This window comes from Cupressus sempervirens, chromosome 5, assembly GCF_028749045.1.
Source record: "Cupressus sempervirens isolate cs-2001-9-10 chromosome 5, ASM2874904v1, whole genome shotgun sequence".
Classification (NCBI taxonomy): Eukaryota; Viridiplantae; Streptophyta; class Pinopsida; order Cupressales; family Cupressaceae; genus Cupressus; species Cupressus sempervirens.
In genome coordinates, this window is record NC_143122.1 from 507,408,032 (window position 1) to 507,424,101 (window position 16,070).

At 38.2% G+C, this 16,070-nt stretch overlaps 1 protein-coding gene across 2 annotated transcripts in view; it reads right to left on the reverse strand.

Moving 5' to 3' along the window:
* Positions 1 to 725: 725 nt before the first annotated feature.
* LOC149556938 (uncharacterized) overlaps positions 726 to 16,070 on the reverse strand; it is a 264,534-nt gene continuing 249,189 nt past the window's right edge. For both annotated transcript variants that reach the window (XM_089831574.1, XM_089831573.1), the window contains exon 12: positions 726 to 1,044. In XM_089831574.1, the coding sequence (XP_089687700.1) occupies positions 826 to 1,044 (219 nt within the window). In that variant the 3' untranslated portion in view covers positions 726 to 825. The remainder of the gene's footprint in view (positions 1,045 to 16,070) is intronic.

Genomic DNA, 16,070 nt, shown 5'->3' on the forward strand with positions numbered 1-16,070 from the left:
ACAAACGCAAAAAAGCTTGAACATCTAATCTTAATTTATAACAACATAGAATAAAAATTTACTTTTGAATGACAATTCAAGCTATGGTATATTGATATAAAGTTCCTACAAAAACAATAATTAGTTCATTCATCCTTCAACTCTGTACCCTTATTTTAAATCCAATTGTTTTTGGAGACTGACAGAAGAGGGCACGCCCTTGATCTCAAAATGAACATGAAGAATACAAAATGCTTTTATAAATGAATGATAATTACATATTTTGAATGCTTATCCATGTCTTGCATGTGAATTAAAATTACTAATTGACAAATTTAATAGGCAACATGTTCTCCATGTTCCTATGAAGTTGATCCCAAGAGTTGGAACTAAACTTATGCATGCTGGTCTGGATGGCTATGGAACTTTCTTTGAGGCAAGAATAACTAAATAGAATTCACCGAAGTGAAATTACCTTAGAATAAGTAAATTATCCGCTATTAAGACTAACCACAAGGTGGTTCGAGAGGTCATCAACTAAATATTTGTTCTTAGTTGAATTTTTTTAATCTTTATTTATGGTCTTGTTTGAGGGCTAAAATCTAATAGATATGTTGTAGAAGGGGTGATTTATAGGCTCAAATTTCCTTCCTTTGGACCTTATAAAAATTAAAAGAATGTTTTAAAGCTGTAAACATGGATTGCTCAAGACAGACATAAAGCATGATTAAACAAACAACTCAAGATGTTAAAATGCTGCTACTTTTTTCACCTGGATATGGATATACAGAATGAAGAATAATATGTAATATATATTGTTTTTTCATAGACAGGCTCACACCAGAACTATCGCACCTTGATGATAACATCTGGAACTTCAACATCTAAATCATCAGCATCTGTACATGTTAATGAAAGGATAAGTTTGTTCTCAGTTGTTGGAATTGTGACCTTCCCAACATTAAGCACAAGTTCAAGAAGAGTCAATGTCATTCTCTCCTGTAACTTTTTCTTGTTTAAAAATTCTGCATAGAGAAGGCTCTTTCCATACATTATCATATTAACCTGAAAGAAAAAAAAAACCAAGATTCTGTTCAGTGTCTTGGCATCACATACACATTATTCTATAAAGTTTATCACAATATTTGTTATCTATACCAGTGAAGATTTGGCTGGGCTCTAAAACAACATTTAGCATTAAGTAAAAGACGGGTCTTAATACTTAAGCTAGAAGGAGTACAACTTAAATCTGACTTCAACTTCTAAGTGAGAATAATGATAACATAAAAGATCATAAAAAATTATAAGATACTGGTAGCATATTTTCTCAGATTGAAGTAGAATACTTCAAATTAAATTTTAGTTTTGTATGCAATTTTTTTTTATAATTAAGGGGCCGAAGCCAAGAGTTTATACTTACTACTAACTATAATATAAAATAAGTTAACATAAAGTTTCATTGACCTCTGCCTCAGTTTCCATTTCAGCCTCTGTCTCTTCACCTTCCTCCGCCTCCACTTCTTCACCTTTCTCATGTTCAGCTTCATTTTCTTCCTATTCAGCATTGGAGGAATCCACATTGCCCAAACCATCCAACTTTTTATCATATTTATATTTGTAAATCTACTTTTCATCCTCTCACAACTGCATATTCGAATGGAAAGGAGATGGTCCAGTCAACCTCGTCAATGTTGATGATGGCATCATGAAGCCCAAGATACTTCTCTTCGAACAATCTTATGCAAATCTGTTCTGTAAGTAGTTTGGGTTCCCCTATGACAAGAATACATACCAAGAAACTAGCACAATTTTCTGAGCTGACTCTCTTACGATAGTTAGAATATAGAAAGTTGAAGACCAAAACCTACCACATGGCATACATGAGCAAACAGTGCTTGAGTTTAGACACTTCCCTCAGTCTAAGCTCATTAATGGGCATGTCCAATGCCAACTTCCTATTAACAGATTTGAGCTTAATTGGGGTATCCGTGGTGGTGGTCTCTATCTCCGACCACTTCTCACCTAACTGCAAACAACCCAAGAAGAGTAATGAAAAACCAGCAATCCAAATTCTTTCTGAGTTTGGCAAGTTGGAATGAATGTTTTGCTTCCTCAATATTCCAACTTTTACAATATCAAAAATGATGGAAGTATGATATTTCATTGCTGTCATTTTGCCGAAAAGTGTCCTTTCTTTTCATCAACCAGCTAGATTTTCTGCTAAGTGACTTCTGTATTTTCACCCACGCCATTTCCGTAGTGTTGTTGTATGCTAGCTCACTTGGTGGCAATTGTTAAACTTGACAATAGTTTCTTCTTTGTATGCATTTTATAATCATAGTAACATTGAAATACATAAGAATAACCTGACTCAATACATTTTCAATAAGGATAATAAGAATTAAATAAGCAAGAATGTTTTTGATATCCAGCAAGCCACGAAGTATCTACTTAGAAGTCTATATCTATGATTTTTCTGCTAAAGACGCATAATAAGCCTGATATATTGATTCATATAGAGATCAACTAAAGGTAAAGGGGTCATCTACACCATGGTTCTGTGCCATTTCAACCATCTTTCCTGTTTTCTATGTATGTTCCACAATCTCGATGAAATTTCAGTTTCAAATCAACATCAAAAAGGTTTTTGCTTCAATCACAGTAAGTGGTATAATGTCAAAAGCTTGTAAAGAAGCTAGCAGAATATTATCCGTGAACATGTACATAAAAGTGTAGGTGGCTAAGTGAATCATTAATCCCATAACAGATAGGTTCTTGTGTGCCACCACTCATGAAATATGGGTCAATGAGACCTAGCATTTACTCAAAATCTATGCAGTTGAATCCTCATTAAATATCACGTGTACAGACAGAACCTACCTCTTTGTGATACTATAAGCAACAATTCAAGTTGTGGGGTAGAAGTCCTTTCTCAAATAGTCTATCTTCACTGGCTTATTTGCTGGAGACCAAGGTAGATAATCTTGGTTTGATATAATGGCAATTTCTGCCGAAAAAACAAACTGGCCTTTGCAGTGGATATCACTTCCCATGACACTCATTGTAGTATCGAATCCTTCTGTCTAAATAAATGTTATTCTAGAGGACCTAGAAGAAATTTTGGCAGCTTCAACAACAGGAACTTATCTGTTGTTTTACAGCTACTAGTTGAAGTAGTATGAATACAAAAGAGAAGCAAGGTATTGGAATTATATTTGGGAGAAAGGATATGCATGGCTGTGGTTTTCACTAGGAAATTCACCCAGAAAGACTAAAATTACAACCTCAGATTTTATTTTTTTAGTTTCTACAGTGTTCAATAAGGTTATAAAAAAGAGGTTCGAAACCATGATACCCTCTGTTAACACAAACTGCAATTATTTCTATGGACATGTGCTCTCACACCATGTAAGAAAGGAAACAAAACCAATTGAAACCTATTAGAATCATAAGACTAGGAACAAAAGAAAAATATTTTTAATTTGAATTCAAATTACAAAAAATTGCTTGATAACAATAGATCAATACGTTCTCCACATAAGCTTCACACTCTTTTCTTTCCATTCTCCTTATTCCTCCTCATATGGGAAAGGAAGCTCTAATTTATCGAGTTGTATGCTAACCTAAAAATTATCCTATTAGCCATATTATATGATCCTTGATTCCCACTGGATAATCCCGGTCAAGTCTTCCTTGCTGGCTTGCACAGCAGTTTCTTTTAATAATTTCCTAATCACTTAAAAGATGAAAAATTACTAATATCTTTTTATCAAAAAATCAAATTAGCAAAGTACAAACAAAAGTGGGTCTTATAAACTCAGTGATTATTAGACATTAATCTTGCTTATTAGGCCACGTCACTTCGAAGGGGCAACCTCCAAAAGCCAAACAACAAAAAAATAATTAACAATATATGATGATTGATAACTACTCACTACCTGCCATATTCTTGGCAATACAGATCTGATACTAGTGAGGTTATTTACCCTATTAACTATATTATATCTACAGACAAACAACTTATCAAGATAAATGGCAATGTGGCCCCTACTCTGCCATTGCATAATCCTATAAATCTAATCAATTCTACACAGTATTGTCATCAACCCTTAGTTGAGCATACTTTTAAGAGTCCTTCCTCTTCCCGAGTAGACTCTTCTGCAACAAATTCAACTTGATCAGATATTTTGTAATCATCCTACTCTGTGGTGATTTCTCTTTATATAAGTGATAGCCTTTAGCTCCAAAACTATTGTTCTTCATTCAATTCTAGTGATATAGTTAAAAATTGCCATTTCACATCCAATAATATTAATTTACAAAAAGTGAAACACTGGGTGAATTTGTGAGGTTGTGGAAGCCTCCAATTCACATGTTGCATTATTGATGCACTACAATATTTTCTGAGGACCATGATACTTGGGTAATACCTTATTTTCATTCTCCTACATAGAGCTGTTTGCATGGCTATAAGAACAATGAATCTCCTTTTTAGAAGTCATTTCACTTCTCTGGTCATCCACTTGTTACTTCTTCTGGTTCTATGCCATGGCTAAAATTCATTTTAAAACTGAAAGAACTCCTTATTGCTGATTTTATTGCAGTCTGAAATTGAAGGATGCCTTCAAATGTAAATATGAAAGCCAAAGGAAGGAAATCAAATTCATTATGCTACTGTCTATTTTCTTTTGTTGATGAAGTTTTTTGGAATTGAGCCAAGAAACCTAGTTTCTGTTCTATCCAACATTGGAGGAAGTCAATTCTTCAGTGTATGTGCAATTCTCAGACTCTGAAAGACCAGTTGAATTACTCAGGAGGCTGAGATTGTGCAAATTGTTTGAAGTTTCAAAAGAATTTGAAGAATAATTGCAGAGGTTTGGTCAAGGGAAGCCGGTAGTGATAGAACACAGCCTTTGGTGATTTATTGATGCAAATACAAGGCAACCATACATCTTTCTCAGGTCCATGTGAGGCGTACAACTAGTGTTTGGCCAAATCAGTCAGTATTCATGCTTCTATATTATACAATATTGGGCAGTTAGCTGTCCATGATTGCTGCGATCAGAAGTTGAAAGGATTTGGCATAAGTTCTTGACAGCGTTTGAATTTTAGGTTTCATCATTAAGCTGCAAGCTTATTTCAGTCTTTATATTTGCCAATGTAATGTGTAATTTCCTATCAATTAAATAAGGCAAACTCTGTTGGTTAATTGCAAGTCATTTGGATTTCAATTCATGCGTTTTTCAATTATTTGTAAATTCCAATATATATATATTCTAGAAAAGAAACAAAATTCAGTGTTATGTGTGTGTGTGTGTGTGTGTGTACTCTAAAACAGAAACAAAATTCAGAACTATAATTGGTTAAAGGTTGAGCCACCATGGCTCATTATAGTGGTATCAGAGTGGTTTCCTGTCATCCTATTAGAGTTGGAAAAAATTTATATTTGTTTACCGTATAGGTAAAGAAAATGAACGCATACAGACAATGAACACGAACAGCAGAATTATATTCACAATAGTAGATGAATGATACTTTACAATGATCCTAGACGGGATATAAATACTACCGCCAAACCTTTCCGAAGGAGTTCGTCCGCCACAATTATTCTATCTGCTACAAACTATTTACCGACGACGTCGGCTACAGAACACCGCCAGACCGTTGGCTACGGAATACAGAAACACCACCGGACCGTCGGCTACAGAATACAGAAACACAGCCGGACCGTCGGCTACAGAGTACAGAAACACCGCCGGACCGTCGGAACCATCCAGTTGGCTAACACCATCCCCCCCAAAAAGAAAAGTTGTCTCCGGACGACAATTACAACATATCTGAGACATTAACAAATAAAATATATCATCAAAGTGACTACAACAAGAAAAATCTGCTTCTGTCACATCACTTCCACATTCATCCCGTTACATCTGTAGCCTCTGCTAACACAATACTGTCTCCTCAAGCTGACCTTGGTAGCCACCTGTGCTGCTTTCTCTATTTTCAATTCCTCGGTACCCTGAGCCAAGTGTCGCTGCACTGCCTCCAACTAGATAATCAGCTCCTCCCAAGCTCTCTATGCATCCACCAAGACAGCCTCACAGCCAACACCTGCTCCCACTGCCTCTGGTACACAGAAAGTCCATGCCTGCGGCAACTTCAACTTTTCTCAATTGGTCAGAGTCTCATGATTGATATCCGCCACGACTGGGGTGCCAAGACCAAATTAACACTTCGCAACCCACACAGAAATGCACGGATCACACCATTTTTGTCATTATCTGTCGATTCTGCACTCTTTTTTGGCAACCATGGATGCGTCCCCTTCCCTTTGGCATGATCTGTCACTCATTCTGAACAACTTGATTCTATCGTCGTTTTTTTTTTTTTTTTTACTGCTTCCTCTACAATCCACCACAAATCCCTCTGCACACATAAATTCTTCTCCTTCTGGCAGAACAAGCACTCTTTTTTATGTCTCTGTTTCCCTGCGGAAGTCTGGCTGGAGGAGGGAATGGAGTCTGGCGGGAATGTTTTTTACCCACGGCCTATCTTTTTACCGGCGAAGACTGCCCGCGGACCTTCCCTTGTTACCGGCGGAGAAAGACAAGTTTTATGCCCGCGGTCTTTTCCCTTACCGTCTCAGACTATTATAAATTCTGGCGGAAATGATTTTAAAATTGTTTTTTAGAGCAGAACGTTTTTAAAGCCCGCGGGCTTGTTTTTGGCGGAGGAGAAACTCTGAGTGGTGGAGCTGAATCTTTTAATTACACCCGCATCCTTTCCGCAGCCTTACTTTTCTTACCCACGGCCTATCTTTCCTTACCCGCGGCCTTTGTTCTCCTCCCCACGGCCTATCTTCTCCTACCCATGGCCTGGTTGAGGAAGTATTTTTTTTTTTTTTTTTTTTTTTTAAATTGTGCCGCGGACAGCTGCCCGTGGGGCTTATAACCACTCGCGGACAGACTGTCCGTGGGACCATCCGCAGCTTTCTCTGCCCGCGGACACACAGTTGTCCGCGAGACTTCTACTACCCGTGGACAAGCAGTTGTCCGCGGGCCTTTCTGTCCGCGGGCCCTCCCCCTTTTTTTTTTTTTATAAAAAGAAATCAAATAACAGAGGTACCTCCATTTTGCCTCCAAGCGTCGCCATTCTGCAACGACGACGGAGTCAGCTGGCCATCTTGTGACAGCGATGGAGTCTTCCTGGCACCATATATTTTGAATTTGGATCTGTTGATTGCCGGAGGTACCTTCTGCCCGTCCAAAGTTGATAATCTAATCGCTCCATTGTCGCCGACCTTCCGAATCTGATATGGTCCAACCCATCCGCCCTTAAAATTTTTCACTTTGATTTCATTCTGACCGTCGTATGCCTTATGTTTGTTCTGTGCCACCCCCGTCGCCCACTATGCCTACAGTCGTCGCGCAACTAAATTATTTCCTTGCTGTCGGTGCCCTTCCACTAATTTTATACTGCGGTGTAACCTTTTCTTTCCGCGCGGTCTATTCACCATGTACCGGACAGTGGGATCTTTCGTTTTTCTGTGTTCAAACTGTATGTTCTTCCCCTCAGCTTCATCCATGGCAGCTTTTCCTTCTTCCACTTCCCTGCATTCCTCCGGACATTCGTTTTCCTCCTTTCTCTCATCTTCGTTGACCGTTAACATATTGCAACTCGGAAAGAGTTCGTAGTCTTCTATCTGCCAGTGGTAAAGGCCATTCACCGAGTCCAGGTCGTCGTCATTCGATCCTCTGTCAAATCTCAATACTCCTTCATCCAGTTCCATTCTCCTCTTTCCGTCGTCATCACTCTCGCCTTCACTGTCAGAATTTGACAATGCTGCCTCCTCGCCAACCATTTGCGTGTGCAGGTCAATTATGAATCTTTTGCCTCCGCGCTTCATTGATAGGGTATTGTGTTTCCAATCATGTTTTACTTTTGCTTGCACCAACCAATCCCGTCCCAGAATAGCATCGTAGCCTTTTTTTTTAATGGAATGACCACAAAATCCAATAAAAATGGTTGCGTACCAATTGTTACCGGTTGCGCTTTTAGAATTTCCAACGGTTTGATTCCATGTTGGTCTGTTGTGAGCAACTGAAATGCAGGTGGCCACAGCGTCGGCTTTCCCAACATCTTCCAAGTATCCTCCGGTAAGACATTCACGCCGAACCCTCCGTCAATAATTGTCTCTGTCAAAACATTTCCCAAAATCCCCATCTTGACGACCGCCGGATGCTGTCCGGAGGTGAGTGCCAGCAGCATTGGGTCTGTTGTCATCACTTCCCTACTATTCCTTCCTGTGTCCTCCGGTGCTTTCGAAAACGGTGTATGATTCAGAATGGCCGTCCGTAATTGGGGCATTGTGAGAAGGTCACTTATCTTGACCGGTATCTCCGTTTGTAAGATCTGTCGTACAATGTTTTGTTCTGCAAAGTTCCTTGCCAAGGTGCCGGTGATATCCTTCAACTGAGATGTCCCCGTCGACGATGCCTTTGCAATGTCCGCCTGCGCTTCACCCACTTTTCTCTTTTCCTCCGCTTGCCTCCGTGTAATTGCTAGAACCTCCTCTACATCCGTGCCAACAGTGATCAAGTTTACTCCAGCCTTTGGACACTTGGAATCTTCGTGATCGCCGGGTCCGCACCATCTGCATAATAATTTCGGTGTGTTTGCCGCTGTACAATCCTGCGCAAAATGACCCCACAAATTACATGCTCGGCATTGAACGATTGGCCGTCCGTTTGCATCATACTGAGTTCGACTTCGGCTCCCATTATTATTGTTATTATTGTTATTATTTTGCCCTCTGTTATTATTCCTGTATCCTCCGGATGTAGCATCGGCGGTATTCGTGTTTCTGCTACTACCCGACGGGGAAGCCTCCTGTGTGAGAAACACCTGCGAAGATCCTCTTGTCTTCATGTTAAAGGGACAGTCCTTTGTCGAATGGCCCATGATCTGACAGATGTCACAGAATTGGTTCTTCGGACACGATCCCTTAGTATGACCGTCGGTCTTACATTCCGTGCACCACAGTTCACTACCTTTTGGCTCCTTCTACATGTTTTTAAACTCCATCATGCGAACCATATCCTTCTGTAGAGCACGAACCTTCTTGCTGCTGCCTTCGTCGTCGCTACTATCATCTCCGACAGGCTCATCGTCATCAGAATCAGAGGAGCTAGCTTTCTTCTTTGTCTTCTGCTCACTTTCAAGGTCTAGTGCTCTGTTATACGCGTCCACATATGATGACGGTGGCACAATTTTCATTTTCCTCCGCAACTTCGAGCGTAGGCCGTCCACAAACCACCTTTTCTGCAATCCGTCCGCTGGCTTGCTTTCCATTTTGTTTATTAAGTCTTTCAATCTCCTGGCGTAGACACAGACAGTTTCGTGCTTCCCTTGTTTGGTATTGAAAATTTCCCCTACAATTTCATTATCATCCTGCAAGAGTTTAAATTCCGCCAAGAACTCCTTTTTAATGTTATCCCATGTATCCAGCTTCTGCAGATCCATATCCAAAAACCAATCAATCGCGACACCCTGTAGGGTTGCCGAAAATTGCCTGACCCATTCGTCGGTATCCGTGATTCCATTTGCCTGCCAAATCGTCTCACATGTCTTACAATGTCGGAGGGGGTCGACTGTACCATCGCCTTCAAATTTCGGCAACTTTTCTTTGGGTCCCGCCATAACTCTGGAGGTCTGCACTCCTACACTGGTCGGCTCTCCCACACCGACGGTCGGCACTCCCACACCGGTAGTCTGAACTCCCACACCGATAGTTTGTACTCCCACACCGGAGGTTTGCACTCCCACACTGGAGGTGTCGACAGCTGCGAACCTTGGTGAAGACGAAGGATCCTCCGAAATTGTTTCCCGCGGAAGTCTATCCTGGACGAAGAGGTCATCCACGCTCGTGCTCCGTCGGCACTGCGAGCCGTGCGAGTTGATGCTATCCTGTCTGAATTTTCTTCCCTCGGCGAACACAAATTCAAGAACTCTTCCCGTGCTTCTTCCACCAATTCCACCTGCTGCCGAGTCTCCTCCAACAATTCCTCCGCACTTCGGTTTCCGTCGGCAATCTTCGTCGGTGTTCGGCTTGCTGTGCCAGAATTAAATTCTCTTGCGCAATACGGATTCCATCTTTTCCCTTCGCCTTATTCCAATCCTTGTTAAGCTGATTTGGCATTAATCTTCATTCCTCCCACCTTCCAGATTCATAAGGCAACGGCGCCAAATGTTTACCGTACAGGTAAAAAAATGAACACATACAGACAATGAACACGAACAGCAGAATTATATTCACAATAGTAGATGAATGATGCTTTATAATAATCCTAAACGGGATATAAATACTACCGCCTAACCTTCCTGAAGGAGTCCGTCGGCCACAATTATTCTATCCGCTACAAACTATTTACCGACGACATCGGCTACAGAACACCGCCGGACCGTCGGCTACAGAATACAAAATACTGCCGGAACCATCCAGTCGGCTAACAATATTGATCCTACATATGACATGTGGATGATCAACACACTTGCAGTTGTATCAGTCATAGAAATACTCAAAAAAATAATTAAACAGGGAAATCAGATGAAGGTTACAACACAAGATATAATGGGTGAAAGAAGGCATGAAGTGCTCAGCATATTTGAAGAATACTCTTCTTCAATATGTTAAGAAAGATCTATTTTTGTACCATTTTATGGACTTTCATCCAAAGCTTTGTGGTATGATTGGGTCAGTAAAGAAAGAATATCAAAAGATAGATTGTGACTTATTTGCAAGAAGAGTTGGTTCATGTTGTTTGAAGAATAATTGAGAACATGCTTAAAACATCCCTGCTGTCTGTTGAATACATGTCTGCTGACATTATCGAGTTGGAAATGCAAAAAAGAGTACCTATTTGGCACAGAGAACAGCAGATTACGAGCAGAGATTACTTTATCAGATTGTTTGCTTAGCTAGTAATTATTGTTTGAATGAGACTTAAGCACCTGGGAGCATTATATCAGTTGTTGATTGTTATTCAAGATGAGAGTTGCGAATACCTTGGATTTCATTATTGCAGTCACTGTTTAAAGAGACAATTAGCAAATGATAGTATGAAATTGAAGTCCAGTCACAGGCTCTGTCAGCAGTTTGAAATCTAAGTGTTGGATAAAATCGACTGCATTTTCTGAAAATATATCAATTATGCTCATTATCTTGAAGTTGAATATTTATATTGTGAACATATGGCATTGAAAATTGGCATCTAAAACTTGCAAACAGTATTTTAAGACAACAAACAAACTTAATACCCATAGTCTTCTACCAGCCAACATCATGCAAGCAAACTATTGTTGAAGGAAGTGTAAAATTGTAGTCAAGGCAGGGGTTCTCTGCAGGGATATTCAGTATGGAAAAAATTGGCAAACAACATTGTAGGACAACAAACAAACATGTTCAGGTAGGTACCAAAATTTATTACCAAGGAACAAATACTTGAAGAAAAGCTATACAGTATAGAAATTTGCAAACAGTATTTTAAGACAACAAACAAACTTAATACCCATAGTCTTCTACCAGCCACCATCATGCAAGCAAACTATTGTTGAAAGAAGTGTGAAATTGTAGTCAAGGCAGGGGTTCTCTGCAGGGATATTCAGTATGGAAAAAAGTGGCAAACAATATTGTAGGACAACAAACAAACACGTTCAGGCAGGTACCAAAATGTATTACCAAGGAACAAATACTTGAAGAAAAGCCATACAGTATCAAGGAACAAATACTTCAAGAAAGCTATACAATATAGAAATGAAACTTGCATGTTTGCCTCACTCAAAGTATGAATTACTTTGCAAATTAGAAGCGAAAAATTGTTTATCCGCGATAGAACAACTGGGTTCTAATAATAAACAAGTGAAACATCCTTCATTGTAATTCCTTTAGTTAAATTAGTATTGTTGAGACATCTAGAGAGGGAGGTAAGACTTGTAGTTAGTCTGTGTATTGTTCATGTTATGAGGATAACAACACCACATGATCCTTACAACATGGAAGTTGTGAAGGAGGTATTCCAATTGATTGTAAAAAGTTTTCAAGGATTGAGTAATATCCACATATTGGTAAGAGGGCCAGTCTTTTAGAAACAGTTGCAAAACTTAGAGCTTGTGTGATTATCTTAGATCTTGGTTGTGAAGATAATTTATGATATGTCCCATCAGTTTTTTATTTCCATCAAAAGAACCACAAGAAGAATGGTTAGCTTTCATGCAGCCTATTATGCATTTGATCATTGAGGAGAGTGACGATGATTCACAATACTTCTTATCTACAATATTGGCTGATTTGAAACAAACACGTGTTACTTGCTCTGATGCTTGTAATTTGGTTAACAATGTTATCAAACAATGTGAGAAAAGCTTGAAACTATTCTTAACAAGGAGTGAGATTGAGGAAGAAAGGAAGGAAGATTTGTTTCACCTTATGGAGGGGCATGAAAAAAGGACAAATTTCAGTCATATGGGCAGCTTAGTAGGGATGAAGCTGATTGTATTCTTGGGAATCACAAGGATTAAAAAGACAGCCATGGATTAGCTACTTAGAAATTCAAAAGAGTCTCCATGCATTATGACATCATGTCCTTTGGTTGATGACTATAGGGTTAATAAAAGCATTTGTTGGATCAGCTATTTGTGTAGAAACAACTGAGTAAAGATGTAATATCCTGAATGGATATTCTGCCAAAATTTACCTCAAAATAATTTTCAAAATATAAACATATATCTTTTGCAAAAAAACCAGAAGAAATAACCAGTGATGAACCAGTGCATGTTCACTGAAAGATCTCAAAAACACATGTTACTTGCTTTGATGCTTGTAATTTGGTTAACAATGCTATCAAACAATGTGAGAAAAACTTGAAACTATTCTTAACAAGGAGTGAGATTGAGGAAGAAAGGAAGATTTGTTTCACCTTATGGAGGGGCAAGAAAAAAGGACAAATTTCAGTCATATGGGCAGCTTAGCCTATGAAGCTGATTGTATTCTTAGGAACCACAAGGATGAAAAAGACACAACCATGGATCAGCTACTTAGAAATTCAAAAGAGTTTCCATGCAATATGACATCATGTCCTTCGGTTGATGACTATAGGGTTAATAAAGCATTTGTTGGATCAGCTATTTGTGTAGCAACAACTGTAAAGTTCCTGCAAATTCTGCTATAAATCAAACTGATATAATGCCTTTCTGATTCTGAAGACGGTCTTGAATATACAGACTTGTATATGAAGTGTTACTTGAAGTATAATAATTATTCTGAAAATGTTTTTATCCCTGCTATAAATTGCATCAGGCAGTAATGCTAGAGGAGCAGATTTAATTGTATTTGTGTGTCCTCTATCCACATTCTTACCTTCCTTTATAGTAAACCCAAAGATAATGTCCTTACAAAGGATATGACCCTTTCTAGGTTGGCCCTCCATAAGACATTATTATGCCAGGATCCGCGTCTCCATTTGCTGACTAATAGTTAGTTAAACTAACTACATTTAGTGTTCACAAAGGATTGCAATCTGTATTATAGTTTAGTATATATCTTAAAGGCTAATGCTATAAAGGAAATTCATGCTTTATCAGATCTATACTATCTATAGAATCAGACCAGTATGATGTCAGAGTTACAAAATTAACACTCACTCTTGCCCTGATAATCATACTGAGAGATAACATATGTAGCACCATCAATTAAGATGAATGAGCATAGATTGATACTCTATCTATCTGAATCTTCTAAGCATGTGGTATTATTGAACACATGATACTATGCCATATGACTTATCACTTGCGATAACAATATTGCATGGAATGCAATATATAGGGTAAAATCTGGACAATTATTAAATTCATCCTTTATCTAAGTTATGACTCATAGGTACTGGTAGGCCTATACCACAATATGATCCTAAGTTAAGATCTACCAGTACAAAGGATAAAATCCAGAGAATGATTAAATTCTTCCTTTATCCAATTTGTGACTCATAGGCATAGAAATGTCTACATCACAATGTGCTCTTGAACTTATCCAGATCTGACAGTAGTTCTCTATTGTTCAGTACATTATCTTAGAGATCGTCATCTCTCATAATGTCTTTTATATAGGTGTTCATTATCTCAGAGATCATCACCTCTTAGATAATGAATAAAAATGGTGAAGCCCATAACAGTTAATAGCCTGACAATAATAATTTTAACTCAAAATTATTTTATTAATAATTAAAGAATACAAATGTATTATAATTCAACCATACCAAGTCTTTTTTTGAAGAGATCTATCTTCACTTGAGAGAGAGGTTTGGTAAGAATATCTATTGCCTGATTTGCAGTGCAAATGTATTCCAGTTTTATAGGAATCTCTTACATAATGGTAAGGAATTTCAATATGCTTGGACCTGTCATGAAAACTGGATTCATAGAAAGCTTGATGGAACTCTAATTATCACAATGAATAGGATTCATGGGTTGACCAAATAATCCCACAAGTAACTTTTTAAGCCAAACTGCTTCCTAAGAGGCCATTGCTATTGCAATGTATTACACTTCTGTGGAACTCTGTGCTACAGATGCCTGCTTTCTGCATATCCATGATATCATCACTGAGCCTAAACTGAAACAACATCCTAAAGTGCTTTTCCTATCAATAAAACTTCCAATCCAATCTGAGTCTGTGAACCAATGTAAGTCCAAGTCAACTTTGTGATACTTGAGCCCAAGGATAAGAGTGCCTTGTAAGTATCTCATAATGTGTTTGACTGCAACCAGGTGAACCTCCTTTGGCTCACACATAAACTGACTTAAAGCATTAACAACATAGAAAATATCAGTCTTGTATTTACCAAGTACATAAGAGACCCAATCATCTGTCTATAAAGAGTAGAATCTATGGAGGGTGATTCTGCTGTTGCTTCCTAAGTTTGTGTAGATTAGTCTCCATAGGAGAAGACATAGGTTTGCAATTCCACATTCCAAATCTCTTCAAGATGTCTAATGTATACTTTCCTTGATTAAGTATGATGCTATCAAAGTTCTACCATACTTCTAGTCCTAGGAAGTAATTAAGGAGTCCTAAATCTTTCATTTCATATTCTCTGATTAGAGCTTTCTTGCATTGATCTATAAGATGATCATCACCTATTATTATTAAATTATCAACATATAGTATCAAAATTATCATATCATCTTTATTCCTTTTATAATAGAGATTTGGATCAACTTCATTCTTGGGGATTCCTAAATTGGTGAGATACTAATCAATTCTTTCATACCATGCCCTTGGAGCCTATTTAAGCCCATAGAGAGCTTTCTTGAGCTTGCAAACTAAGACTTTAGGGTTATGAGTTTAAAATCCTTCAGGTTGTTCCAAATATACCTCTTTTGTAATCCTTCCATTCAGAAATGTTGTTTTCACATCCATCTGATGTACTTTCCATCCCTTTGATGTTGCAATACCTAGGACTGCTCTTACAAAGGTGTATTTGGCAATTGGAGCAAAGGGTTTTTCATAATCAATTCCCTCCTTTTGAGAGAATCCTCTACCTAGGACTCTGACTTTACATTTTTCAATGCTACCATCAACAACATGTTTGATTTTAAATGAGTCTGACTCAAAATCACACAGTTAAATCTTGATAACAATATCACAATTTGACTTCTTGTGGAAATTATCTCCTACTTATCAACATGTTTGATTTTAAATATCCACTTAGAAGAAACATTTATTTGCATTTTGAGTTTCCTCAAGATTAAGTTTTTGAATTCTATCTTCAATTTCTTCAATGTTCTCCATCTGAGACTCAGATTCATGATTTTCTTCAGAACTAAGGGCTCTTTTGAATGCTAAATCTTCTTCAAATATTACATCTCTACTAAGTTCAATGTTTTTCTGAGCAGATATGAAAACTCTATACGCTTTAGATGTTTCACTATTCCTGACAAAAACACCTTCTCTCCTAGAGGGTTCTAACTTCGTTCTCTTTTCATTTGGAACATGTATGTATACTGGGCACCCAAATATCCTAAGATGGCTTATATTT